This window comes from Galendromus occidentalis, unplaced genomic scaffold, assembly GCF_000255335.2.
Source record: "Galendromus occidentalis unplaced genomic scaffold, Mocc_1.1 scf7180000076583, whole genome shotgun sequence".
Classification (NCBI taxonomy): Eukaryota; Metazoa; Arthropoda; class Arachnida; order Mesostigmata; family Phytoseiidae; genus Galendromus; species Galendromus occidentalis.
In genome coordinates this window covers 1,363,158-1,386,630 of record NW_003804572.1, presented here as the reverse complement: position 1 = coordinate 1,386,630, position 23,473 = coordinate 1,363,158, and the positions used below count along the sequence as shown (strand labels likewise).

The following is a 23,473-nucleotide window of genomic DNA, read 5'->3' as shown; positions in this document are numbered from 1 at the left end:
AAACTGTCAGTAAGAGCTCTACACACTTCTAGTAGCTGAAGTTTGATTGTGCCTGCTCCTCGGCTACCGGGGTCGGCGACCCGCTCGGAGTTCTTGGAATATTCAACCCCGGCTCCGCTGGATATACGCGGGCTCAGAGTGTCATCAGCAAGGCATCAATGCTCTTCGGCGACTCGTTGCAAGAATCTCTCTTCATCGAGAACGAAAACATAACAAAGATGTCTGCCCCCTGAGATTCCAAGGTGACTGCATTCTTTCTAACAGGTTCGTTTGATCATTGCCTGATGACTCCCGTCTCGATCGCGGAACGGGTTTAGAACTCTGAGGGAGAGACAGCTAGTGAACGCCCTTTGAGGAACATCGGTGCGGCCAGCGATGCCGACGATCACAAAATCGAAGGTTCCGCTGTGCCGAGATCGGAGGACAACAGTGAGCATGTTCGTTGATGTCCTCGAAGGGACACCGGCACGGGGTAAGATCGAGGGGTCACACGCTTAACCCACGAAGCCTTTGGCTTCTATATTCGACCGTTACGAGCTTTCCACGACAGACTCCGATTCGTGCAGACGATCGCTTCGATGATCCGCGCCCCGTGGTTAATTCGATCGAATACGGTCCAAGAGATTGTTAGAGGGGATTACGGCGGGGGTCCCTGCTTTCGGCCAAGAGCAATCTGAATTCCAGAACATCCCGAGGGGTTCGAAACCACTGTTCGAGAAGCAGCGTTCATCGGGGCGCTCGCAAGCCGGCTCCTTCACGAACCCTGAGTGTTCTGCAGCGGACTCACCCGCGCGATAGAGACATCGGTTATCTCACTTTCGACTGATAGCTCTCGAGGTGCGGCGGAAGATCAGAATCGTGAGAGTCGAGAACACGAAGCCGCTGCGGAATTCCAGAGTAGCGCCTTCCCTACTCCTAGAAGCCCATTTAGGCGGATATCGGGTTTTGGGCTCCGTCAAGACGAGTTGAAGCTTGAACCGGTTTCGTTCTCTAGCGGTCTTTTCTTTGAAACTGAAGCGCAGCCTTACGTACAATAATGTCCCTGTACAATTGCAGTCGGTACGTCGCATCTAAAAACGTAGGGGCCTCGGGTAAGATGGAGCCCCTCGAGGCTCCCGGGGTCATCACGATCGAGTGGGAGATGCTCGACAAACCTCGTTTCGTGACCTTCTCTGTTTTTAACTCGCTCATCCTTAGATGCCTCGTGTATCCTCTGACCGTGGTGAAGACCCGGCTCCAGGTGAGATTGCATTCTAATGTCAATTCAGAACGTACGGTCAACGTAGTAGACCATTTATGTGTGGAGCTTGGTTTCGGGCCGGCCCTCCGTGCAGAACTGACTCGAGGACTCTTCTCGAATTGCAGGTCCAGTCAGCCTATAATTACAATGGAACTTGTGATGCCCTCAGTAAAATTCTAAAGGTTGAGGGATTCAAGTCTCTTTATAGAGGCTTCTGGATAAATTCTATGCAAATTTTTTCGGGCATTGGGTAAGTGATCGCTCGTTCTCCTGAGCCGCGTGATCTCACGCTGTGTCAACTGTGTCTTGTTTATCGATTGGACCCTGGAAAGGAACGGCTCAAGAACCAGGCACCGTTTTTCAGCTACATCATCACCTACGAAAAAGTGAGGGACTCATTGCACCAGCGTGGAGTCTCGGACCTGCGTGTCAAGGGCCTAATCGGAGGTGGCGTCAGCTCATTAGTCGGTCAAACGCTCATCACCCCTTTCGACGTCGTGTCTCAACACATTATGGTATTGGGTAGAAACGGTATCAATCCCTTGAACCTTCCAGCGGATGTTCTGCAGTCTCGTTTGCGCACTTTCAGCCGAGTGTGTTCGGAAGTATATCGCCGAGATGGCCCGATAGGATTTTACAGAGGTTATTTCGCATCTCTGATTGCTTATGTGCCAGGAAGTGCCTTTTGGTGGGCTTTCTATCCCGTATATCAAGAAGCTTTAATTTCTCTTTCCCCTCCGTGGACGCCTCTGCTCGCGGTGCAATGCATGGCGGGCCCCTTGAGCGGCGTCACTACCTGCGTTTTTACAAATCCTGCTGATATTGTGAGAGCCCGAATCCAAGTGCAGCGGCTAGATTCGTGGACGAGAGCTTTGCGATACGTGTGGCGAACCGAGGGTCTCCGCATATTTACGATTGGTCTCTCCGCTCGCATGCTTCAGAGCTCGATAAGCTCGTTCCTCCTTGTTTCGGGCTACGAGTCGCTCAAAAGATTGTCTGTGAGTGAGGAATACAAACATCGGATCAGGTGGTAGGGAGGCGGACCCGTACTGTTCGAAAATGTGGCGTCGATGTCGAGACCATTCCCCGCATTATGACGCACCTGAGCTTTTTCACATTGACGGAATGGCCAGAAGACAGGACATCACCGAAGGGAGGTGACGGTAATCTCATGAGGAAGTCCAGGAGACTGCTGGATCAATGAGAAAAGGCAACCCGAAGGATCTGCTGAGAAATCGCCCCTGAAAGAGGGTCTCATTGCTATATTTGTCTATCGTGCATGGGAAGATCAATGTTGCCTCTACCGAGTCACAGGGGAGGTCTAACCAGTATGTGTCGAGCTCCGGTGAGAATGTGATTTTCGGCCGTCGCTGTAATACATAGATTCACCAAACTGACAGAGACGCCAGGCTGAAGGAGTACCGGGGGAATGCATATGAAACCGGAAATTCGGGAAGGTCATCTGCCCTGTAATTGATTGTTCGGTATCATGTTCATGTACTCAGTACAACAGACGGGGACTCGATATGCGGAAGGTGAGAGCAGAGGACGGGGTGTAGCACGGACGGTCGCTGGCCCCGCTTTTCAGAATCCCAGACATACTGTCGGGGGTCAATGAATGACTCTGACTCGTTCCGACTCTGCAAAGTCCACCCTCCTAAACCACAGAATCCTTGAGTGTTGTCTGGCCGGCAGCCCTGAAATCCTGGGACCCCGTCTCTTCGAACTTGTTATTGTAAATTATATGTAAAAAAAGAAACTATAATTGTTCTCAATTTTTAGTCCGTCGCGAGTTCACACAACCGCGTGTAATAAACAAGGATGTTTCATTCAACAAATTAAAGCCATCAAGTGCTGTCCTTCGCTAGACTAAATGGCTCTGCGCCTCGCATTAGCTCATTCTCAATTGAAAATTATACTCATGTACGACATACGGGCGGAGAAATCTCAATCGGATGGGGGGAATGAGAGAACCTCTGGGATCGACCATCGGCGATGGAGCGTGGTCGAGCAGCCCACGAAGCGCGGAGATCGGACCTTCGCAACCCGGCTTTCAGCAGGGCAATCGACGAACGAGAACTTCATGCTCGCAGAGTAAGCCGAGTGAGGACGCAACCCACAACTCCGTCTGGATGGTACGAGGGATGTCTGAGAATCGCCAGAACTCGGAGGCCAACTACTGTTCTCATCTGCTTTCGGTGAATCTCAGTGATTGAGCTCCTTCGTTTTCAGAGAGCTCGCCACGCGCTGATGTTTTAGGAGCAAAGGTGCGTTCATGAAAGCACCTCAAGTTCCTCGGGATTCGCGGGGCGGTGAGGGAGGAACTATCATGTTTGAGATATCCCGTAGCTGTGTTGCTCGAATAAAGGCTCCCTAATGCATGTACGCTTCCCCCCCCATGGATACCCTCCAGCATGCTTACGCGTACATCCTCTTGCTCAGACTCCTTCGTCGAAATGGAAGTCCTCGTCCTAATATGATCGAGTCTCTCACCTGCCGATGATCGCGCAATCCTTAATGCGACCGAATCCCATTCTAGCACGACTCGGAGCCTGCTTTGCGGCTTACAATAAGTGAGCGTCCGAAAGTAAGGCCGGGGTGACCGCCCGATGCCACAACAGCTCTCCCCAAAGATCATCGACATCATCGTATCCACTCTCCCATCGATAGATTCAACTTCTATTTAATCTCTAGCCCCGCACTCCTCCACCGCATTCGCTGAAGAATTGAAGGACGCTGAAATCGTCAGTGTCCCAAGCTTGCAGCTGCAAGAACAAAAATAAGATTCACAGCCAACAAATCTGAGAACACGACTTTTCGTGTCCTGCGGTGTGTGGTGATCGTCTTCTTCACTCACCCACTGTGTGTGTGTGAGAGTGCGGTGTGCAGTGGTGTAGGCCTAGAAGTTGAAATTAGAAATTCCGAGGAGACAGTCAGCAGCTTCTTCGGGTCTCGCAATCACACCGATACAGTTTAGTTCATCATGGCCGACAACACGTTGTATGAATTGTTGGGTGTACCGCGAAACGTCTCCGACAACGAACTGAAGAAGGTGGGTGCGCAGCCGAGAGGAAATCTAATAATGCACTGTAATGCACGTCGACTTAGGCTGCCCTGTTCCGCGACGTCTTCATTTTCCCTAAGAGCATCGCTGAATTGTTCCGTCGCCGGTTCCGTGTGAGCTTGTTCTCCTGCAGTCGGAGCCGCAGGAGGGTCGTGCGGATAGCGTTTTGGAAGAGCTTCAGAACTCGGAGCTAGCTGCGCTCGATGCCTTCCGATTGTCAGAAGAATCATCATCTCTCGCTGAAAGGCATTTCCCGGCACCGGCAATATCCCGGCTCCCGATGACCGGTCTCTTGAACGACTTGATTCCCTCTCGCGACCTGACCGAAGGAAGCTTTTATGCGAGACGGCGTCTTCGCCTGCTCGGAAGGGCTGTATAGCTAGCTTCGGTTCACGCACCCCCTCTACAGGATGCCAGGAAACCAGCTTTGGAGTTTGCAATTTCTGATGCAAGCTCCGGGTTTCGAGATGCTCGCTTCATCGGAGAATGCTATTCGTCCTTGGTTCTCGACTCGATGCATCTCCGTAATCTTCAGTTCAGTCAGTGCATCATTTTCACAATTTCGAATCGCATCAAATGTTCTTCTCTCTCCCACTCGCTCAGTGCTTAGCATCGGACGAACGAAATGCTTCCGTTGTACTCATATCGAGACACGCTAGTCCCTACCGCGAATCCGCTTAGGTACTCGGAACATCTCTAAGAGAACTCGGTGTACGGAACCTTTCCGCCGGAGAGAGGCTCCTGATCGCGATACTGCTTGTTTATCAACTTTCGGGGCGGTCAATTCCGGGAGCCGTCATCAGATTGGATTCTCCGACTTCAGTCGCGGCGTTGCCTGATCGCCGAATTTCAATGTTTCCTTCTTTCGCAGGCTTATCGCAAACTAGCCAAAGAATTTCATCCTGATAAGAACCCCCAAGCTGGTGATAAATTCAAAGAGATCGCTTTCGCCTACGAAGTCCTTTCGAATCCTGAGAAGAGAAGCATCTACGACAGACATGGCATACAAGGTGAGAAATTTCCGACTTATCTTCGAATAATGGCTCGCTCCGACGGGTGGATTCTGATCATAAGAAATTCGGAGGCTCCCGCCGAACATTTACTCAGAGACCGATCACATCCTCCCCAGGTCTCCAGGGAAGCGGCGGCTCCGGGATGGACGGTGAAGACCTTTTGTCACGCATATTCGGTGGGGGTATGCCCGGCTTCGGAGGTCTATTTGGTGGTTTCGGCGGTGGTCATCGACGCCGACCCAAGAACGAAACCCAACTCTTGAGTCTAAATATCACGCTCGAAGACGTCTACATGGGCAAGACATTCCAAGTGGAGGTTGAACGACGCATCATCTGCCCCAAGTGCGACGGTGCAGGAGGGAAAGCTGGCTGTTTCTCCACCTGCTCGTCTTGCCAAGGCCGAGGGCGAAAAGTGACGTTGCGCCCGCTTGCCGCGAACGTGATGCAACAAGTCACTCTACCATGCAACGACTGCCATGGCTCAGGAGAGAAAATCAATGAGAAAGACGCTTGCTCCAACTGCAAAGGTAAATTCTCCAACGAAATTAACCCTACGGACAACACTCACTCAATCACTGATCTCACATCTCTGACAATGTCTACGTCCATTCCGATCAGGTCGCAAAACCATCAATCAGAAGACGAACTTGGATGTCGACGTCGATCGGGGAATGAACACCCAGCAACCGATTGTGCTCGCCGGCAAAGGGGATCAGAGCACCGATGCTGAAAACGGAGATATCGTTGTGCGACTGATTCTTGAGAAGCACGAAACCTTTGTGCGTCAAGAGAACGACTTGTATGTTGAGAAAACAATTTCTTTAACCGAAGCCCTTTGCGGTTTCCAAATGAATATCCGCCAACTCGACGGTCGAACTCTCTTGATCACTCAACCCCCTGGCGAAGTCATAGCTCCTGATAGCCTCAAAGGCATCCGGGGCGAAGGAATGCCTATATATAGAGGGGATTCCAAGGGTTGTATGTACATCAAATTCAGCGTGGCTTTCCCGGAGAATGCATTCATGCAGCAGGCGAACCTCGCGGTGAGTTTCTCCGAATACAACATCTCTAATACTCATATTCAGAGGACCTTTGCCACCTCATCATTCCGGAAAAGCTCGAAATATATGTCTCTACATTTTCGCGATATCTTTGCAGCAAATCGAAGCATTGTTGAACGACCGTCCCCCTCGAGAAAAGTTGCCGCAAGAGTTCGAGGACGTTACCCTCGAAGACTTCACGTCTACCGATCGAGGCGAGTTCAGCGGGGAGCGCAGAGAAGCTTACGAGGACGAAGATGAGGACGATCATCGTCAGCCACAGTGCGCCTCTCAGTGAGCGACAAGTGATGCCCCACCGACAACAGTTATTTAGAAAGAAGACGGAAGTGTTCAGAAGAACAATATTTATCGACTTCTGAGAACATCATCAACTATGTTTGGTAATAAATCAATCGGAGATTCCTTCATTGTAACGGTAACTGCGGGACGGAGAAGAGAAAACTCTTGGATGTCATGAACCTCTGCGCGCTTCAAAACGTCACCAGACACGATGATTCATCGGCGCAGTTTGTAGAAACAATTTTTGTGCGAGGCAGCAAGACATGTAAAAGGATAACTTTGACTAGACGATGTACAGAATCGCTATGGTGATATACCAGAGTGTGATAGGGCCCCGCTGAGATTTATCTTCAATAGGATAGTCGATCAAAAAAGAAAGCTTCGAACTGTTGCTGTCAAACTCTCCATACTATAGTTACCAAAAATGAACACTGGTGATCCGAGGCTCCGATAGGAATAAATCAAATTTCGGTTGACGACAAAGCATTACTCCCTCTTCGATCTGAGCCATTCACTATATTTTCTAAGAAGAATAAGTTCGTATTGAGGACATGGATCGGCGGAATAGTAAATTCTTCGCGAGCCCGAACAAGTGGAGCCTCTCAACTTTGATCTACGGTGGAAACTGACCTATGGAATCACCGTACACATAGACCACCTGAGTGATCGGACCGTATTCCCCGCGAACCGTTCGCCGTCGAGGCCTATGGTATACTGGACGCGTGATCGGACCACCTGGGTTATCGGACCGAATTTCAATGGCCACGCGCGTGGTCCGATTGGAGAGCTTTCACTGTAAATTGTAAATGCATACTCATTCAGCATATATGAATGAAGGGAATCGGTACCCATGGGATCACCGCGGAGTCCCCACGGGAACAAACCGCCTGCCGCATTCGGAACAGCGATTTCTCGCTTGAGTCGACCCCCGCCTTTCCGAGGTAGATGCGAATCCTTGATGCGCTGATCGATATTCCGCCGATCGACATCAGGGTTCGGCAAACTTCATGAGTCCGCGTTGCCCCGTGGTTACCCTGGCAGAGATATTTTTCTATTCATGCGACATGTCACGACTTCAACAAGACCACCGCAAAATCTCCGCCGAAAAGGCCGCGAAGTCCTGTAATCATACAGCTACGTCGGGGGGCTCGAAGGGGCTTGATTTGTTTATTCCTTGAAGTCCGCTGACCTCCGTTCTGCTGACTGCTGGTCTAGACGGCCTGATTGGAGAATTCGCCGACGTCTCTTCGTCCACCGACTTCCGAAGTTCCGCGCTCGAATTCTCCGTCAGGTACGAGGACGATACGAGCGAAGATATCCGACTTTGAGCCATTGTCCAGCGCTATCTCCTCGCAAAGTGCTTCCCTCATTCTGTCTCCTATCCCCGAGTCTGACTTAAACTACGTCCGGCCACCCGATGCAGAATACCGACACGAGACGGATACTCTTCGCAAGCAGCATACGTCGTGCCGCCTGCGCGTCTCAAACTGAGGCGGTTACAGGCCCCAAGAGACATGTCAACGGGCGCCAGGATCGATTCTCGATTGACTTGTTCATTCAATTTCGAGCCCTTGAGCCCTATGGAGCTGAGCTCGAGCAAGCCTAATGTGCGGCCTCCCTCGAAAGAGACCTCCGCGCCGAATATCTCCAATACTGATCACATTCTTCGGCAGCGATGATCCCCTACGAAGGATTTCTTGCTCGTCACCGAGGACCGCTTAACTCTAAGGGTATGTCGTCCAACTCGCCTCCCGATACCTCAACGACTATCCACAGGAAGAACTCATTCAAATGGCTCCCCCGGGATCCCGCTGGATCCCGTCGCTGTCCGAATTCTCATTCAGCCTCCGGACAAAGTCCCGCAGCGGCCTGAAGCTCAAGCTTCGCTCGCATTGACGAGGTCTTGGGAGTAAAGTTCTTTTTCCTCAGACTCTCACCCTAATGGAATGAAGAACACGACAAAGCTTTCAAGAAAGAGTTTCGAAGGGCGCTCTCAGGCCTCATTAATGACTCTGAGAAGCAGAGTGGTGGGAGTTCCGGGTCTCCGGAGCTTATGAGGGTTTACCTGCGGACCGCGATGATCCTCCAAAATTCTATCTTCTGTTCTCTCTCTTCGTAAAGTCTGAGATCTGTCTACTTTAGTGAGATTCCCACGGGGCTCTCGATCGGATTAGGCAATTCACAGATTACATTGAGAATTCCAGATCAGCCGTGGAATAGAGCCGTCGAGCATTCGGAGGTTGCAAGGAATACTAGGAAGTCTAACGACGACGTCGAGGATTGCTTCGCGAACGCGCCCACGTCCCTTATTGAATGCTCGCAGCGAGAGAACTTTTCCGCGAGCAGGGATGCATCTTCAAACACGATGATATAGTAAGTGACTTATGATCGGCGCTCCTCACGAACCAGGCTGCTCCGCCATTGACGTGTCTATACTAAGCATAAATGAGCGAATGTTCAATCGCGCTCCCTTACCAAATTGGGCTCCTGACCATCAGTCCATCCCGGCTGTCCCAGGCAACAGATTCATTGAGGAAGGTTCTCATGACGTGTCGCTGGCCTCGGAGTAACTGTGTGCTTTGATCAATCAGCGGAATGATATACGAGGGGAGTCGGAATAAAAACGGTCCAACATAAATCTTCGCTTTTCTGCACTTCGTTTCTTATGGCAGAAATCAGAGCAAATAACGTGGCAACGTCGAGGAGTCTCACACGGAGGTTCGGATCTGACCGACTGTCACAAGAACGGGTGGAGGTCTCAGAGAGAAAAGTTGTGGAGCTCACAGATTGAACTTAAAAGACCGAGTCCAGGAATTATTGCGAAAGATTCCGATCTATTCAGGCGAAACTGCGGGGATCATGGACTGCACCCAGTGAGAGATTTCTCGATATGCGACACGATGGGAACTCTGTGGGCTCACGTTCATATTCTCTCGGCGCATTCGTAGGGTACGCAAAAGGCCATGCCCTGAAAATACCTTCCGGTGGGTCCCTGGTGGATCCAAGGTGCCTGAAAGATTCTATTCCGGAAGCTGACGCGAGAGACGTCAATGGAAACACGGCGCGAGAATGTGATCAGTGATCGGAGAACCCGGTTTCCGTCAAACTCCCGCAGCTCCTTCGCTATTGTTGGTTCCGCAAGTCTAGTCCGGAGTTGGCCCCGAACGGGGAACATCGTTCGCAGTGGTATCTACGACCTACCACGATGAGCACCCCTTGATCTACGAGAGACTTCGATGGCCGACTCGCGCCCAGTAAGCAGTAGGGTTCATCGATGCCCGTCTCTCCGGGAGCTGCCCAAATATTCGAACAACGTCATCAACCGCTATTCACGCCTGATTTTTCTGGTATCCCCGCCAGACACACCGTTGAGAATATCTCGTTTTTCGTCGTCATTCCCCCTAGGTCTTCGAAAGGCCTAGAAGGCCTGAAATCCGAATTTGGGCTGGTGCCCCGCGGACTGACTCAGGCCCTATGCCATCGGCGAACGCATCCGCGAATCGCTAGGGAGCGAGGAGCCATTTTTCGGAGGGAAAACGAAGGTTTGAGAGAAAACTCGTCTCGTGAAATTGTTCGATTACGACTCTGGTGAGTGCTCTGAAGCTTCCAACATCGAACACGGAGCCACTTTTGCGCTCACCCACTAATGCACTCTTGGAGCTTACGCACCATGTTTAATACCGAGCAAAAAAAAGTTCGAGATTCGCATCGAGGGTAAGTTGCATCGACCGAAGCAAGTTCCGAGAGCCTCGCGAAGAAAATCCGAGAAGGAGACGGCGCTCGGACAACGACCCCGAGGAGACAAGTGAACGGAGCGCTGGGATCCGGAAGGTGTTAAGATGGAGGAACACATCCGATAGAATGCAGCTCCTCCTTGTAATTAATCGCGGCCGCGAAAGCTCCACGCGGATGCATCGAGTGAAAGATTGCGGGGACACTCGATAGACGAAAGCCAGGGATGCCTGCCTAGGGCAGCGTAGAAATGATTCCCATACACGGAGCAGTTGCGTCAGTTCCAGAATTAGAGTATGCAATCTCTATTCGTGATGTACTATCAAAGAGGACGCGGTCTCGTCGCGGATGTTCGACCAAAATGCCGCGACGAAAAGGCGGATCTGATCAAAGGGGGCTTTCTTTTCTCGCTCCTTCGACCGGCTCGAACTTGTCGGAGCCCAAGCGCCTCGTGGTTCAGACTGTCCAGAGATGTTGGACTTCTCTTCCCACCTTCCGATGGAGCCGTGTGAGCCCCTCTCGATGCATTGGCATCCCCTTCGTATTCGAAATTCGAGAGTCTTGACGTTTGGAGGCTCTACAGAGAGCGATCAGTTGTCGAAATTGAGGTTGGGTTTTCGTGCTACGTGGGACAACGTCCCCGTGAACTTTCATCGCGGCGGACTCGTATCCGCGCCGAGATTGTCTCAGAGAGAACTCGTCAGCTGCCGAAAGAAAAAATTCATGATGCATACCTATGCATGTGCGTCTGTAAGCTTTAGGAGCTTGTGAAGAGTCGGAGCCTCCCGGGGAGCGTCAAGCTTCCCTTCGTCGCTCTCAGGTCAAATGAAAAAAGTGTCGTCCCTAGCGTGATGGAAGAGATCCCTTGTCACCCGTGGGAGGAACGCATTCGCAGAGACCTACGAAGTTTTGTTATCTTCCGTCGTTCCGTCCTCAGTAGCCAAATACTGCCTCACTACTCTCGTGCGTGGTAAAGTAAATATCCTAGGCGGGTCTCGATGTTTTCTTTCCGATTCCCGACTCGGTGACAAGTCGCGGGAATCATCCACGGCTCTAGCTTGTCAGGGACTCATATTGAGCTTCGAAATTTCGCCTCAGTGCTCCTCTCAGACCGCATCGATGTGCGGAGATAGATTCGAAGAGCTCGATGCGAACGCCTGAATAACGCTCCATTGTCGATAGTCGGGCGGGGCAGTTCGCGGTTCCTCTTTTTTCTGCTGCTCCTCTCCCAGGGGGACAATCGACTCAAGCGGGAGTGCTCGCTTGTCCGCTAGCTCGGTGGTATGGACGGGAGGACAGACAGACTCTGTTGATTGGAAGCTGCGAGAACCCAGTTGCACTGAAAGAACATCGTAAGCAAGCGAAGCAACGAGTGTGTACGCAGCCATAGAAAGAATGCGACAACAACAAGGCGGACGAAGCAAAACGCCCGACCCGGAGCTGGTCGAGCCTCGACTTGACTGAATTATTGCTTGGTATCCAGACGCTTCCTCTGGGAGCCTGGTGAATTCCTGTCGAATCGGAGTGCTGAGGGGATTAGTTCCGAGCGCGTGATTCGCTGAAATCATCGAGGGGAGTCTCGGGAGCCTGTTCGGCTCGCCAAGGGAGCAGGGGCGGGATCCCCCTCGAAATTACTTTTGTTTTCTCTGAATGACGTTCAAATGTGGTGATGTTGCGCGAGCCTTGCGCGACGAGCCCCAGCAGACCTCTAGGAGCCTTTCTCCTCTTTCCTCGGCTCTCGTAATTTTTCAAATGCCACGGAGAAGCTCAACAGCTTGAAAGCTCGCGAAAGGAAGCAATTGATGGCTTCGCTCGAGAAAAATGTTCTCCTCTGGAAGAATTGGTTTCCTTCCTATCGCTGCTGCTTGCTCATCGCAAGCCACTACGGCGATGTTGCTTCTTCCCGATCAGGACTGAGGGCTCGCCCCGGTTCCTCGCAGTCTGCAGTCATATAAAATTACTCGGTCGGATGATAACGAATCCGATACCACGGTTCGATTGGATTTATTCCTCTATAGCATTTGTTCATTTGAAGCTGTTTACAAAAATAAATTACACCTTAAATATCGAGACATAGCACAGGCAACGTCTTCCGGAGCCGCCCATCTTCCACTCTCCAGGAGTTTGGATGCTTTTGTACAAATTGAAAACGCGCTGAGAAACCCTCGCCACTCCGGCTTCGATCGCGATTCCAACATCACCGTGAATTTGTTGACTCACATTCCGCTTCAGTCCTAGACTAAAACTAGCATCACTATCAACGACGAGATGACCAGAGCAAGGTTGAGCGCAGACGAGGCGGCTGCGGAGCGCGTGAGAGCTTCTTCGTGTAGCTCGTGTACACCTTCCAGCAGCGCTCCCGCTTGAACATCGACGACTTTTCCGATGATATGGTCGTCGTCGACATTGTTAACATCCCGACGACTTTTCTCTCCTTGATGCGTTTGGCTGCTGTTCGCCGCTGCTCGAAGATAACTCTTGTTGGACTCTTTGCAGTCGAACCACCATTCTGCGGTGCTGCGAGGATACGCCGGGGAGCCTTGGTCGACCTGCAATCAGGGAAATAGGAATTTCAAAGGCTGGCTTCCTCTGCATTACTAGGCAAGACTCGCGGACGAGCGATTCGGTGACACCGAGCGAAAATTCGTGTGCTCGATTGATTAGGTAATATCCGGGGACGACTGGATTGGATTTCTCCTCGTTTTTCAATTCAGGTTTCTGGGAATTGCGAGCTGTCGAATATTGTCCACTCGGTCATGGGTCCGAGCTCTTCGAACTTGCGTGATGCGTGACGTAGAGAGAAACACTTACGGTGAAATCCTTGTCATTGAAACGGTAGTAGGTCTGATCTTTGAAGAAATAAGTGTATCCATTCTGCCATTGGAACGCGGCGTGGATGTTGGACGGGATGCCCTCCCAGACTACGGAAATTTCCTGTGGATACCGACTGCTGACTGGCACCTCGGCCCGGGAGTCGTATCTCCAGTACTTGTCGCCCTGCAAGATCGAGAAACGAGACTGAAAATCGGCATAATGGCGCGCTCCTGCGGTCTTCCATCGAGACGGTGACGCTCGATCGGAATCGCGGTTTTCCCTGCATACCTTGAAGAAGTAAGTTTTGCCGTTGCCGCTCCACACGAAAGCGGCGTCGATATCGTTGGGGATGCCAGCGAATCCGACGGAAATTTTTTGCGGGTATCCGGATGCCGCGACTTTATTCTTGAAGCGCCAGTAGAGACCACCTTTGAAGAAGAATGTTTTTCCGTCGGACCACGTCAGAGCGGCGTCGATGTTGTTTGGCACGCCCGCCCAGTCGTCTTGGATCTTCCGAGGATATCCAGAGGCGATGCCCTCCGCTTCCAATTTCCAGTACCACTGGCCGCGGAAAACGTATGTGGACTTGTCCTCGGTTCGGGTTATAGCGTCGATACGAGTGTCGGAGCACATATCCGGCTCGGCGAACTTGGGTCTCGACGTCACCGGTCTCCTCCGCTTAGGCTTGTCGGTCGTTTTGCTCGACGTCTTCTTGCCGTAGACTTTCTGGATTGCTATAATCGAAAGTGGATGAGAAGGGCGAACGATTATTCTTGGCTCGGAGCAGCTTGGGCTGCTCACTCTCTCCCCTAATTCTAAAAGCGTTCATTTTCTGTGCGAATTTTACCGTCGATATCGTCTTCGTCCAGTTTCGCATAAGGGTCGTAGCCTCGGTAGAAGGGCGCCATCAACGCGCTCCTGATGTCGCTGTGCGAGAGACCTAACGAGTGCCCGATCTCATGAGCCGCGACCTGCCATGACATCATAATGAATTATTCCCGTGCTTCCTCCATGAAACGGAATGCTCTCGAGACTCGCAAGAGGTCCCGCGACTTGTTGACTCTTGACTGCATGGTGATGATAATTCTATGTGGACTACGCTTTGGTGTGCACAACCGAAAGTCAAGGAAGCATTTGACTCACTTGGAACAAATTTATGCCTCCGTATTCTTCTATGGTCCATTTCTCCGAGTCATCGAAATGGATGTCTCCTCCGTACCGAGGGAAGAAGGCGTGCGCGAGAGTTCCCCCTGGAAAAAGGGAGATGACCGTTGTTGACCATGAACAGTTTCCCGGCAGCCGCTACATACTCGGCGATTCAGGCTGGATGCGGAGAGCCACGCGCATTTCTGGGGTCACCGTGAAGCCCGGAGCGCGAGATTCTAAGGGAAGAATTTATCCTTCACGATAGGTTGTCACATTCACCTGGACCACTGAATGGATCGCCGTCGCCGTGTTCTCCAGTGACGAAAGAGATTTCTATGTTGACCCGTCCTGTCTTCTTCAGCGTGAACGTTAGCGGTGTGTGATCACTCCAAACTTTGAACGCTTTCGCTAATTCTGCTTCGACCTTTGCCTGGCGGAGAGAGAGAGGAAATAATCAGCTACCCCAAATAAAAACAATGACCACAGAGCCTGCTTCCCAGAGCTTCCACCCTTGAAACTTTTATCGGCGGTTCGAAGGAAGAGATCCTCCAGAGAAGAATTCCGTGCCCTGGAGAGGAATCGATGGAGGATGGGCATTGGAAAAAAGTGAGTATGATAGGTTCGGTGCACGCCATTGATTGGGCAAAAAAACTTGGAAAACCCGGGGATTCTCCCACGCAGAACGTGCCGAACATCTAAGCTGCTGGAAACTCCTAGGGAAAAGTTCTGACAAGTCTCGGGGGCTCTCCCGTACACTGATCGAGCCGCAGTGCGATTGAGTTCTTTTTCCGGAAGACTCCACCTGTTTTCGCTCTTTCTTCGTCCGCGGCGAACATTGACGGGATTTCCCTTAGAGTCCCATTCAGCAGAGAAAAAACTCCATAGAATCGGTCTCTTCTGAACTCGGGAGAGATAGATGAGGGGCTGATGGATGACGAGTTCTCACCTTATTGGAAACGCTCCTCGGGTATTTAGATATCGTGTAGGTGAGATCCTTATTGACCCATTTCGTGCCTTGGAGAACGTAGCGTTTGGCTCTGAATCCATTTCCGACCATATCCTTCACGCCGCAACGAGGCATATTCATCATTTTGGCAGTTTCATCATCTATTTCACCTGTGGTGCGAACGGGATGAACCGTTTAAAATGAGAACCCCCAGTTTTCACGCATTGCAGAAACTACCGATGAGGCGGAGACATCCCGAGACATCCGACAGGTGTTCCGGTCGACTGGAAAATTTCGTGGGAAATCCCGCCGGATTTTTCGGCTCCTACCCTTTGCAAAAACATTCCGAAGGAGTAAATTGTAGTGAACAATCGTGCTTTCGCTGGCTGAGCAAGGAGGAGCTGTCTTGCTCGACGTGAAACTCATCTCACAGAATGAGTCCAATGATTCATTCTGTGGGATTCTGTTTTCGTTCATATCTTCAGACGCCGCGGCGGAACGACACCATGAGATGCTACAGAATTTTCAGAAGAAACTCAATAATTGTTGGGATGTCTCCCATCGCCAAGAACGGCGCCATCCCCTTGTCACGAATTCAAGGTGATCTTCGCAAATGAGAGCTGACAAGACATTCATTCTCGTTTAGTCTATTGAATTAAGCCCGCGTTACAAGAACCTGTGGTCCCCAGGGCAATAATTGTCGTCGCCGAACTTTAAGGTGAGCTAGGGACATTACCGAGATTAGAAAGACAGAAGAAGTTCGAGAAGAAGATTGCGTTGCCAACCGGATTCGAATTTTTATCTCGCCGGCCTTAGCTAGGTAGTTCTCGTCTTCCCTCCGTCCCGGTTGATTCCCGACGGTCCCACCGAGGCTACAAACTTCGAATTCTTCCTGCCCCCCCCCCTTGGAACGCATAAAGACTGAACCCGGGTTCCCTTCCCGACTTCCTCGATTTCCAGGCATCTGCTCGACTAGGTCGACAGACGCAAAGGATTGTCGAATACTCCCAGCCTCGATCGCCTCATCGGTCGATTCTGTCGAGAGGCGCGGGTGATCGCGTGGTGTATGCGTTACATGTGTTTGTGAATATCGAAGGTCATACTCTTTGTTCGTTTAATTTTGATTCATGGAATCTAGAGGAAAATATCGGTCGTTGAATTCACGTTTCGTGACGCTGAACAAAATTCACTTACCCGTAACGTTGACGCCGGCCATTCTCTGGAAATTTTCGACCGCGTGTCTCATGGCGCGTCCATCGATGAGTGCCGCGGTGGAACGATTGGAATCGTGGATCATCGGAGCCATGTATCCGAACTGTTGGAGGTAAAGCTGAAAGAAAAATAGTAATGTATGCCAAGCGGCAGGGATAGGAAATTATTTGCGTTGCGCGAATCTAGTATGAATAGATGCCTGGTCCTGAGAACGTCTTCGTCTGGAATTACGTCGCCCGTATTCCACGGTCGCCGATCGGAGGGATGTGAAGAAGGCGGATAACCACGACCACCACAAACTTAATTTGCATCAATGGCGACTCGATGCGCGCAAATGCGTTTTTGTCTGATCTGGAACGTGTGATGGCCTCTCGGATTCACCTCCCGCGCGTCATACTGACCAAATGGACAGTTGACGGCAGCGGGCGGGCCCAGTTGGGCTGGCGCTTGTCTGCTTTGCCGGCTCACTGGCTTGCTTGCGGATTGGCTTGCAAACTGGCGAACGCTACTCTACCCATTGTCGACCCCTTGTCCGTAAGAATTCTGGGTCAGTTTTTTTGCAGAAGCAAACGCCCTGCCGCTAACGGAAAGATCGGTGCTGCTGTGGATGGTGCCGGAGAAAATGGGAATGTGTCACAGCTTCAGCAGAAAAAGAGAGGAAAAGCCGAATCCCTGCCGCTGATGGCAGCCGAACGACTTTTCTCGGTCTAATGTGAGTGAGAGTATGAAATGAAAAGTCTCGAGTGCTGGCTTCCTTCTTCGGCCCGGTCCGTCCTCTTGTACCCTCGGAACAAAAACACCGTGGACTCCAAGAAGTACGAGAACACTCTCCGAATTCCTCCCCGGGTGCGGCGACATGGATCGCGCGAATTTCGAGCGGGAACTGACCAAGTTCTGGGGATAAAATCGATTCCTCCAAATGCGACGGAAACAATGCTCTATTTTCTTTGGCCGACAACTTGGAGTTGCCTGGTGAACGCGTGTCCTAGAGCTTCCCCCCTCGATCGCGGAATATCAGACTGTCTAGAATCAAATATAGAAAGTTCATTGAGCACGCAAGCCAATCCGGACGGAGGCTGGAGACGATGAATGGAGAGGGGGACCGTTTCGCTGGAAGCTTCAATCATGGCAACGCCTCGCTATGAGTGAGGTCGTCCGATTAGCAACTCGGGTGGTCGCTTTGATAAGTTCAACTGAAAGCCTAGTTCTAATTGAGAGACACTGACAACGCTTTCAGATTAAACGAAGCGGACAGGAAAAGCTGACGAAATTTTCTGGTACCCGCTCGCTTGCGCATTCGCGCTGTTCACAAATAGATAAGGAGCGGCTGATTCCAGCGATTCTGTGGTTTCCTCAAGATACCGAGCATCGTTGTGAATAGATCGTCGTTTTGGAATGATTCTCCTCGAGAACTGAATGGAATCAACTCCATTCTTCATCCGATCGTGTCTGAGATGAGGGAGGGAGCGCTTCCGAGTGAAACCTTTTCGACGCGCCGATTATTAACATCTTGCAAGCTCGACTGGACGCTCGGACTGATCGCGATGCCTCTATGTCGGCTCTCAAACATATGGATGGATCGTTCAAATCATGCAACGATTTCGGAATCGCTCTGGGGGGCGTAGAATTCCCCCGGTTCCTGCGAGGCATCGGAAAAAAAACTCGTGCGTAGAGTTCTAGCGGCTACAACAGGCGTGTCCTATGATCAATGAGCTGCCTGGAGACTCGAAATCGAATATTTTCTAAAACCGGAGCGTTCATATGGGCGAGGTCACGAGATTCAGGGAGCGCGATCCTGCCTGGGAATGCTCGCTGTACTTCCTCGGCCGAGTTCACACGCAAATTGTCTCAATTCAAACTCATCCAGTGTACTCTGTGTCGCAAGCGAACTTTCGACAGAGTCGTCTTCCCTCGGGTCGAGATCGTGGAACGATGAGGCCAATTTGCAAGCCCACGAGAGGAATGTTCCAAGTATTGCTCCCGATCGTTAGGGAAAGTAACGCCGACCAAGAATGCGTCTGCTTTCCGCGCGACGTACCTCGCGCTTCCCTTCCATCGACTCCGACATTTTTTTCTCGAATCGCTGCCTGTGCAACGGTCTATCCCGGCAGCATCTGGAACACGACTGTCCCCTATCACTCGGAGGAAATCCCCCAAAACAGCTTTCTAAGGAGAAAAAGTTATTTTTCATTTTTCAACAAATTCGAAACGACCAGTGTTCACCAACAGGGAGCTAGTCCGGTTGGTTGTTTCGAGTAAATGCTGATCCCGAAAGCGTTCGGGCTTCTGTTGGCGGAAGGCGGAACTGAATGTGCGGTGTCCGACAGTGTCGACAAAGCGCATCACAAACCAAGCATTGCGTATCTGAAGGTCTTGTTGAGTAATAGCGGTGACCGGCCGGAGAAACAACTGAATGTGCTCCACTATACAGAGACGGCGGACGTACTCAAAACGACCCGAACGGATCTCCCGGGTCACAGGTCCCTCTCTTTGATAATTCCATCGTTCCGCTGCATCGAAGCCGGTCATCCTTGACGGCGACGGTGGCGGCGAACACCACGGCCTCCGGTCTTGTTCTGATTCCCATTGACTACAGTCGTTTGCGTTTTCACTGCCAAGAGCAGTGGGATTTTTTCGGGCGACCATTCGCATCGCCGCCGAGGCGGTTGTGTCACATCATCTGGTTCTTGTTACTAAGAAACAGACGAACTGCAACTGGACAAATAGTGGATTTGCGGTTTATCGTGGGTCAGCTGAGTCTACGGTGACCACTCACAGAATAAACGCGACCCGAGACCACCTTGAAATGATTGTCGCGAGCAAAATATCAAGATCCATCGTGCTCGGTACCATCACGTCCCTAGATTTCACATGCGGCATTTTGAACTAGTCATCTCCGAGCGGCACTTTGGGATTCTCCTCGGTTTGTGTACATAACGGCAGCAAGCGCTAGACCGTCTTCGATGAGGTCATTCCCGTCGAATTCGCATCGGAAGAAATCCGTCGTGGGATTCACGACAGAAATCCTCGTCAGACCTGGATGTTGGGAAGCGGATTTAAACCGAAAACCAGGAAATACGACCAGCTCACGTATCTGCAGATGTTACTTTTAATCATCGTCTTTTTCTTTCCCCACAGAAAAAAGAGCAGAAAAAAAGCAATCGCTGATGGAAGCAAACAGCCGCTCACTCGACGGTCTCGTTCGGAATCTCGCAATCGCGTTCATGTTTCATGAAGCGATGTGCACCGAGTTTGCGCGGCGACGATGATAATAACATTGAGGGAACTAAGTACTCCGGACGCTTTCCTCGCAAAGGCATCGATGCGTGCGAGCTCAACTTCGGTTCTCCTACCGACTAGCCGCGACTGACTCACGACAGGAGCGTTCTCGTCACCGCGTTTGAAAAAAGATGGGGGAAAAACTTCGTGAATCGCAAAGGAAAATCACTGATAGGTGCTCGTCCGAAGCCAGTCCAAATCGAGACGCTTAATAGTCGACCTGGACGAGTGCCGGTGATCCGGCTACTAATATCGGTGGTGGATTTCGCCTATTCATTAGGAGTTTCGAGGAATATCCTTCTCTATTTCCCGGAGTCCAACAATGAATCACCACCATTAGGGAAAGTGGATCTGTTCTCGGCTTTCGTCCAAAACGCATGGACGCCGAGTTTTCGAAAAAGCAACACGAAAGCTCTGGATCGGAAGATCGGGTGAGTACTCGATGCTCACACAGAACGCTATTTGGTGGCTTTTCTAGCGTCGAAGGAGCGAGCCAGTGAGGCAACATAGTTGGTTCGATTCCAGACAGGGCGAATGATTTGGCAGTCAACCGGCACTCCGAGCGCTGTCGATGTCGGGTACATTCTGTTCAAGCGCTTTTCTTTTCTCACATTCTACAGAACTTTGCAACTTCTGCTCTATTTGAAGCCCGACACTTCAGAAGCGCAACGAGCTATGGCGGATCACGAGCGCCTCAGTTTCCTGAGTTCCCGATCGGGTATCGGAGAAAGAAAACGACCGGTCGGTCGAGGATCTATGGGCGCGGGAGAACGAGAGTTCTTCAAATTGGAAATCCATTCTGTATTTTGGAACAGTCATCCGGGTCATTGGCTGCTCCTTGGAATTTCCCTCAAGGGAAATTAATCTGAGAGAGAGATGGGCAAGAAAAAAAACGTATGCCCCGGTGCTTCCACTCGCACGTTCACCCTCTGGCTGTCTGGATGCCCGCTCCGAGTATTGGAATTGATGATAGCACAGATCGTGGGCATCCGCTGTAAATTATGATCTCCTGCCAATTTTCTACATGACTTCGTCCACATCGGGGTGTGTCGTATAGCCACTCGGAGACTTCGAAAACTCTAAATACGGAGCCGTCAATCCTTCGGGCCTGAGGAATTTCCTCTGAGACTTTTACAGATTCCAGTTTTTCCGCGGCGGTCCACGGGTCCCGTCGACGTACAGAACTCCCAGTGTCGTCCAGAGTATAACGGTGCCACAGGTTTCGTGTTACGGTACTCACCAGCGCATTGGACTCTGACGCGAAAGGGTTCTTGTCGGCAGACACAACGGCGAACAAATCGCGACTCGCGATGGCGCTTAGCAAGAAGAAAATCCTCATCATGAGATCAAATTATTCGTGATTTTTGCACCGACGAGCAGAAACGATCAAAATTCAACCGTTTCACCGGGGGTACCCTGAGAAGCTGCACCTTCTCAGCACATGGTCTTAGCCGTTGACACGAGTGTAGATATCAAAGAGCACACTTCAATTCACGCCAGCGATCAAGTACGCCCGACGTATTGTTGTTCCTTTTTTCTGTATCACTGTGATAGCAGTGGTCGATTTTGTAGGAGCTGCGAGAATGACGCGTAAAGCCCTCGCCGATGGAGAGACGTAAGCGGAGAAATTGTGCGTAAGTCATCATTAGTGGAACATCCACCGTCGACGGAAACTGAGTCATTCGGGCTGAAGCATCATCATCAGCGGCTAAGAGGCGGACACGGTGGATGAAAAACGCTGCTGCTCGACAATCCTTTTGCCACTTTCCAGTTCGGGGAATTCGCCTTGACTTGACCACATAGCTCACATGAGAGAAGAAGGTCTCGGGCCCACAAGAGCGGCGGGAGGCGCCACTTCCCGGAGGAGTGGAACGATTTTCCATCCGTATCTGATTCTGATCCGACAGTCTTGACCCCGGGTTCAGGTCCGCTGTTGGACCTACCTATCGATCACCACGTATTACTCATTACATGACATAAAATGCACGGACCGCACTTATTCATGACGCATTACGGGTCACGAGAGGGGGATCCTGTGTACATTTTCCAATGCATTTCCACAACTAGAGCTTCTGGGGAGGCCCGGGACACAACTCGGCGTGGTAAATATTCACCACGAAGTCTTACTCATTTGTATCGCGTGCGTATTTTCCTGATAATAATCTCATCTGGTCATGGCTCCCTTGACATTGGAACGAATATCAATGTTGTGATTCCCCCCCCCCCCTGGAGTGAGCCCGAGCCGGAAGTAGGCAATGTGACGGAATCGGGTCCTGGTCCTCTGAGATCCTGCTCGTACCCCAGGCGCATTTGATTTTGATTTTATTTTTCTGAGATACCGTCGAGCGGTGGAACCGCGCTCTAGCCACGTCCCTTGACGGAGATTTCTCACGCACGAGGAGAGCAATGCTCGTCATTCGTCGTTCTGGTCGCCGACATCAACGATCGGGACTCTTTGGGAAATTCCTGGGAGGTGCCGGAAAGAAGGGGTCCGTTCCGAAAGACAACTGTAAATCGATATCATCTGAGAACGTCGCAAACACCGAAAGCCGGACCACAGCTGTCGAAAACGTTGTAGCGTGAATGGGCTTGCCCACATTCGCGTTGTTCTAGTCCGAGTGGATCGTCCAGTCGCTCCCAATCCCCCAATCGGTGACCTTATCAGAGACGGGTCAGTAGTCCAGAACACTCGTCGTTCGTTCTAATCCCGAGCGCCGCCGCCCCACGATCAGACTTGAAGCGAACCGTTTTCTTTTCTTTTGATGACCGTTGACGTTGTAGTTGCCGCCGTCGCTACGGACGCCGTCGTCGCGCTGACACCGTTTTCCACTTTCCAGAAGCCACTCTTTTTCCATTCTTCTTTTTGGAGCCATGCTCTTCGTGAGGCACGCTGCCGTTCTTCTTCATTGTCGAGTTTATGACAATGAGTCTCATCTCGTTTCAGAAGCGGCATTTCATTCCAGAATTCTGTCAGCGTTGCCGTGACTGAATCCGTATTGGCTATCCGCGCCGACGATTCACGTAAGCAATCGCAGGAACACGCCAAATCGACTCCGTAGTTTGCATCCGATATTCCATCTTTTGTTCTAGGGGGGAATTTCTGTTCACAGAAGCGACATTCCGCACTCGTATCGATCGGGGCGGCCGACGACAGAACGTAATCGAGACAACTAAGGGGAAAGCCAACCGCCCGGAAGGCGGGTATGTGGTCGGTTCAATAGTAATGCACTCGACGATTACGCTGGAAGGAGCTCGCACTCGAACATTCGGATGTGGTGATTGCTTTTCCTTTTCCCACTTTCTTTCTAATTCCACTGGCTATTCGCTCATTGCTGGCACTGCAGCGTATCGTCGCCGAATCGAGTGGGCGGATGGAAGAAAATACCGTTAGCTGACCGAGTTTCCTCTTCCCGAATTCGATTTTGTCAATGACCCATCTTGTATAGTAAACAAGAACGAGTTTGCGACTTCGCTGGGAACGCTCTTGCGAATCTCTCCCGTGTCTGCTTATCGCTATACTACTTGCTGTTATTCATCATACGCAATCCGTTTTCTAAATACAAAAGTTCGAGTGGACGTAGCGAGACGACTCAGCTCGCTGTTTACTCGACTTGATTGGAGTGCAAATATGCAAAAAACAACCAGGACATCCCGAGACCCGAACGGATAATTCCTCGTAATAGTCGA

At 51.1% G+C, this 23,473-nt stretch overlaps 3 protein-coding genes across 4 annotated transcripts; 2 read left to right on the top strand and 1 right to left on the bottom strand.

Moving 5' to 3' along the window:
• The first annotated feature begins 258 nt into the window (after nucleotides 1–258).
• LOC100908441 (solute carrier family 25 member 44) lies at nucleotides 259–3,077 on the top strand. Of its 2 annotated transcripts, XM_018638109.1 has the most exons (4): nucleotides 259–472; nucleotides 1,057–1,240; nucleotides 1,366–1,490; nucleotides 1,605–3,077. In XM_018638109.1, the coding sequence occupies exons 2-4, from the start codon at nucleotides 1,097–1,099 to the stop codon at nucleotides 2,272–2,274; spliced, it is 939 nt and encodes a 312-aa protein (XP_018493625.1). In that variant the 5' UTR covers nucleotides 259–472; nucleotides 1,057–1,096; the 3' UTR covers nucleotides 2,275–3,077. The 2 variants fall into 2 exon arrangements, with proteins under 2 accessions (XP_018493625.1, XP_003739758.1); XM_003739710.2 differs by lacking the exon at nucleotides 259–472 and having other exon boundaries at nucleotides 934–1,240.
• An 883-nt stretch (nucleotides 3,078–3,960) lies between these two features.
• Nucleotides 3,961–7,139, top strand: LOC100908299 (dnaJ homolog subfamily A member 2). Its single transcript, XM_003739709.2, has 5 exons — nucleotides 3,961–4,292; nucleotides 5,176–5,314; nucleotides 5,434–5,844; nucleotides 5,936–6,360; nucleotides 6,476–7,139. The coding sequence occupies exons 1-5, from the start codon at nucleotides 4,224–4,226 to the stop codon at nucleotides 6,653–6,655; spliced, it is 1,224 nt and encodes a 407-aa protein (XP_003739757.1). The 5' UTR covers nucleotides 3,961–4,223; the 3' UTR covers nucleotides 6,656–7,139.
• A 5,229-nt stretch (nucleotides 7,140–12,368) lies between these two features.
• On the bottom strand, nucleotides 12,369–21,323 carry Mmp1 (Matrix metalloproteinase 1). Its single transcript, XM_003739708.2, has 9 exons — nucleotides 21,027–21,323; nucleotides 16,490–16,625; nucleotides 15,296–15,465; nucleotides 14,629–14,779; nucleotides 14,347–14,453; nucleotides 14,051–14,174; nucleotides 13,492–13,937; nucleotides 13,201–13,386; nucleotides 12,369–12,938 (listed from the first exon to the last, which is right to left on the bottom strand). The coding sequence occupies exons 1-9, from the start codon at nucleotides 21,126–21,128 to the stop codon at nucleotides 12,624–12,626; spliced, it is 1,737 nt and encodes a 578-aa protein (XP_003739756.1). The 5' UTR covers nucleotides 21,129–21,323; the 3' UTR covers nucleotides 12,369–12,623.
• Nucleotides 21,324–23,473: the final 2,150 nt, after the last annotated feature.

Bases quoted from the DNA above. Each gene is read 5' to 3' on its own strand.
- LOC100908441 (XM_003739710.2), top strand. From the start codon at position 1,037: ATGTCCCTGTACAATTGCAGTCGGTACGTCGCATCTAAAAACGTAGGG. The intron at 1,241-1,365 runs GTGAGATTGCAT...CTCGAATTGCAG, and splicing joins TGGTGAAGACCCGGCTCCAG to GTCCAGTCAGCCTATAATTA. The intron at 1,491-1,604 runs GTAAGTGATCGC...ACCGTTTTTCAG, and splicing joins CAAATTTTTTCGGGCATTGG to CTACATCATCACCTACGAAA.
- LOC100908299 (XM_003739709.2), top strand. From the start codon at position 4,224: ATGGCCGACAACACGTTGTATGAATTGTTGGGTGTACCGCGAAACGTC. The intron at 4,293-5,175 runs GTGGGTGCGCAG...CTTCTTTCGCAG, and splicing joins CCGACAACGAACTGAAGAAG to GCTTATCGCAAACTAGCCAA. The intron at 6,361-6,475 runs GTGAGTTTCTCC...ATATCTTTGCAG, and splicing joins TGCAGCAGGCGAACCTCGCG to CAAATCGAAGCATTGTTGAA.
- Mmp1 (XM_003739708.2), bottom strand. From the start codon at position 21,128: ATGATGAGGATTTTCTTCTTGCTAAGCGCCATCGCGAGTCGCGATTTG. The intron at 13,387-13,491 runs GTATGCAGGGAA...TCGATCTTGCAG, and splicing joins GCAAAACTTACTTCTTCAAG to GGCGACAAGTACTGGAGATA. The intron at 12,939-13,200 runs GTAAGTGTTTCT...CCCTGATTGCAG, and splicing joins TCAATGACAAGGATTTCACC to GTCGACCAAGGCTCCCCGGC.